Consider the following 4,159-nt stretch of genomic DNA (forward strand, 5'->3'; position numbering starts at 1 on the left):
CGCATTTGGCAGGTGGTCGGGTGTTAATTTCAAGCCCTGGTTCTGCCAGCTCACAGCAACTTATACAATAGTAGGAAAAGAGTTGTATCCCCCCCACCCCACCGCTGTTGTAAAGTGTTCTGCATGTAGCGTCTGCATGTGATGTGCAGGTTACCTTCCCCCCAAACATGCCCCCAAACACGTACATATACCTACGTACAGATACGTCTTTCTTTATTAAAAAGATAGCACGCCTATAAGTGGCATGATGCTCTGTCTGCCACTTGTTTTCTGTAGCTGGTTGTGCTTTAAATTTTAGCTGCCAAAGCTCCACTGCGTTCTTCGACCCTCTCTGTCTCTGGTTCTGCGCTGTGCAGTGTAGTGTGAGAGGGGGAGTGGCCAGCGGCAAAAGCCAATGTGTGCTTCTTTTACGATATATTTTGCATTCCTAACTTCCAAACTTGGCACTGCACTTACATGTGCCTGTAGCTTGACCCCTGTCAAGTTTGAAATCCATTTGACTAACGGTTTGAGAGATATGCAAATAACACAGAGACATAAACAGACATAAATAGTTCCTGTAGTTTATAGATAGATTACTTTTTTACATTATTAGTTATTATTAGTCTGGAGGACAAATGTGCTTGTTGGAACTGCGAACAATTCGTGGGTTTTTTGTATGTCTTTACTGTGGCATTGGTAGGAGCATTTAAATTGACCTTGGGTGTCCTAAAACGCACCATCATATAAAATGTAATATTATTATTTTTTTATCATTTTAATATTTACAGAAACACTAAAGAAAAACAATTCCAAAAGAAAGGGTTTGGTCATTTGGAAATTTCATAAATTATTATATAATATTATTTAATATTATGTAGCAATACATTTCTACTTTATTTAAGAAAAATCTCCCTTTGCTGTTAATCATTTTGACTTAGACATCCAAAACATTCTGGTCTTTTTATTTAATTAGAAAATGTTAGAACAACATTTGACAAACACAAAAATCAAGGTATATTCAGTGTTGTTTCATTGAACACCATCATAAAACTTTAAGATGGAAAACAATGGTAGGTCATAATTGTCCATATCATCAAATTTAAAGAAATCTCACATAATGGGCTATATCGTGACTTAAAACACCTTTAAACACATTACCATTGACATCAAACAAAAAGTCATTCTTTCACACAGACATAAATTCAGTGAGCTATAATGATACCATCAAGGGGGCCATGATTCACTCACTAGTTGGCCATTCGCTGAAAGACTTCCAAAGAAAGGGTAAAGGAATTTCAATGTCCATCTTTTTATTGCTCACTCTAATGTACGGTGCTGTGCTCTGGGATGTCCTTCTCATGAGATGTGCGATTCCATTCAGTCCACTGTAGAGATGTGATTGCAAAATACTGATAAATTCACTGGTATAATTATTTACCTTCTCCATTTTTAAAGCATTATAAGCCATATGAATCTTCATTTTGGCATGGTTTCTATAATCAGCCACATATCTCTTTGCCTCCTCAGTATGTTGGTTTGAAGCCTGCAGAACCTCTGTGTGGATGGCATCAACTTGAGAAGCAATTTCCACGTTTGCGTCTTTTAGGTGGGTGATGAAATCTTTTGCCTTTTCACCAATCACTTGGAGTAGTTCATTTACTTTTTTTTTAAGCAAATCGCACCCTCTGCGCACTGAATGTCTGAGCTGATCATATATAGATCTTATAGAAGACATCAGTTTATCCATGATTTCATTTCCATTGAAAACAACATCAGTTCTAGGTATGGTGAAATTGATTTCCTTGATGTATTTGGAAATATTCTCCACAAGGCTGGAAAACCTTTGGATTGACCCCTCAGTGGCTCTTGATACAGACTGATGAACTCCCTGGAACATCTCCAGACTTGAGAGCTTTTCTTCAGATCCAGGCACTGTAAACTTTGTTTCACTAATGAACTGTGTCACTGAATGTGTGAAAACATTAATTGTATCGTTAATATGTTTCAAAAATTGTCTAGCTTTGTGAGCCAACATGTCTATAACATCCTGCACACTCATGGACATCAAGCTTTCAGAAGCTTTCATGTACATGTCTTTTCCTTGATCACTAAGGTGGTTGATTATATTCTGTAGTGTGGTAGAAGACACAAGCACCTCATGGTAAACACTCTCTATGGCATCAGAAGCCACGTTTTTCAGCTTCATGCCGCCACGTTTGAGATCAAAGCCAAAGTGGGCAGTGTGGTACTTGTTAATGAACTTGAGCACAGCATTGGTCATAGCAGGAATCCTGTTCTTGGTACCTTCAATCACATCATGGAGGAAGTCCCAATTCCATGATGTCTGTAACATAAACTGAGAGTTTCTCAGCATAGCTTTGGCAGTGAAAACATCAGTGTCCTTTTCAGGAGTAGACTAGAGTTGAGGGAAGAAATTCAACTTTTAAAACAGTGTCAAATTACACTACACATAGCGGTAAACCATCTTTAGATTTAAAAATTATTTATATGCAAATGGGAAAACAGCTTAGAAGTGTCTTACTAGGTTGCGACTGAAGAGTTTTCCATACAACTGTGACGGAGACCTTCGCTGAAATTGCAATCCAAGGAACCCGGCTGATGGACAAGACATAGATGCAGTGATGCCATCTTTGCGGGAAGCAAAGCGGAAGTGTGCATCAACAAATGTCTGGCTAGTGATGTCAACATTGAGAGTATTACGAGACTCCCTTTAAAAGAGAGAAACCGTTGTTAGAGGATTTCCTTGTGCATTTGGTAGACCCATGAACAAGAACTCTATTAAGAACTGTTCTAATATGCAGAAAAGTGCAAAAAACTTACATAGAACCAGCCTGAGGGGTTTGGCGCTTCATCCTGAGAAAAAAACAGCCATATTTCTATAATAGTAAATTTAGTCTAGATCAACAACAGTTCATTTCCAGAATCATCGGCGGTGCTACATGTTGTGTATGACTCTGTTCTCTTCGGGAAACAAACTTTAAGATAGTAGGCTACTACGCTGAATATGGCAAGTTTTGAAAGAAGGCCGGCCTGCATGGTTCTTTTGGGGAATGATTGTAAAGATTTACAAAACTGGTGGGGATTTGCTGTAAAAATACACAAGGCAAATATTGATAAGAGCAATTGGGGTTTACATTTTATAGTTCACGTTTCTGTATTGCGTAAACAGTTAATTTAATATAAAGTATGTGGCATTTTCTTTTATGGGCTGAAAATGTTCCACCAAAACAAGTTCCTTCCTGAAACTATTTTGCATAGCCTGGAGTCTGAAGCTTAGCGCCACCCAAGACAATTGTAATTGGTTTAAAGAAAGCTCTGAAAGCTTTTGCAACCCAAAAGTCTTGGTCAACAAATTCAAACCTAATCCAAAAGATCTTTGTGGCCCCATTGGCAGTTGTCATTTCAATTGTCTCATGTCCAGAATAAATGCTAATAAAATGTAAAAGACTTTCATCTACATGTAGTTACATAGCTTGTTTGTCTACATCCCAAATCTCATTTCAATCCAATTTGGTTTTGCATGGCTACATGCAAGTCAGGGTCAGCCCTCCTCCAGTACAGTGTGTGGTAGTGGTGGTAATGCACCAGAAGCAGTTTGGTAACTGACAAAAAAGAAGGATATAGGATGCAGTTAACAAATATATACAATATGTCTATTTAGAAATTGAGATGCCCATTTCTACCAGTAAAATAAAACAAAAAGATTAAAAGTTAGTCATGATGGAAATGTATTAATGTAAGTAAAGATGTTGACTTACTGGGTCAAGATAATTAGTGAAAAAGTAAAAGATTTAGAGGTACCATGTTGTTTTTGTTATTATCTTTCATTTATAGAGCACACTTATAGCCACAAGAGCACAAGAGTAGTTGTTTTCTCCAAAAGTCTAGTAAATGCGAAATGTCTGATGGAAGTTAGTATTGAGCGGTTGGCAGTAGCTCAGTCCGTAGGGCATTGAGAATCAGAGGGTTGTTCAAGTCCCCATATGGACCAAAGTATAGAGTGTAGACTGATAGTTGTGATAGATGTTTCCAGAGTGAAATGGCAAACAGCTTAGTTTTTAGTTGTTTCGATGTCTCACTATGGGATACACCTCCCTGCGTATTCCTCAGAAGCATTTATCTCATTGCGCCAATCCTGATTGGCTGGTGATCGAGT

General features: G+C 38.0%; 1 protein-coding gene across 1 annotated transcript in view; it reads right to left on the minus strand.

Annotated features, from left to right (window-relative positions):
* Nucleotides 1–995: 995 nt before the first annotated feature.
* The window catches only part of apoba (apolipoprotein Ba), a 51,299-nt gene continuing 48,135 nt past the window's right edge, over nt 996–4,159 (minus strand). The window contains exons 27-29 of the mRNA XM_032499876.1: nt 2,824–2,856; nt 2,525–2,711; nt 996–2,398 (exon numbers count right to left, since the gene is read on the minus strand). Coding sequence (XP_032355767.1) covers nt 1,223–2,398; nt 2,525–2,711; nt 2,824–2,856 — 1,396 coding nt within the window. The 3' untranslated portion in view covers nt 996–1,222. The remainder of the gene's footprint in view (nt 2,399–2,524; nt 2,712–2,823; nt 2,857–4,159) is intronic.

This window comes from Etheostoma spectabile, chromosome 20 (genome assembly GCF_008692095.1).
Source record: "Etheostoma spectabile isolate EspeVRDwgs_2016 chromosome 20, UIUC_Espe_1.0, whole genome shotgun sequence".
NCBI lineage: Eukaryota > Metazoa > Chordata > Actinopteri > Perciformes > Percidae > Etheostoma > Etheostoma spectabile.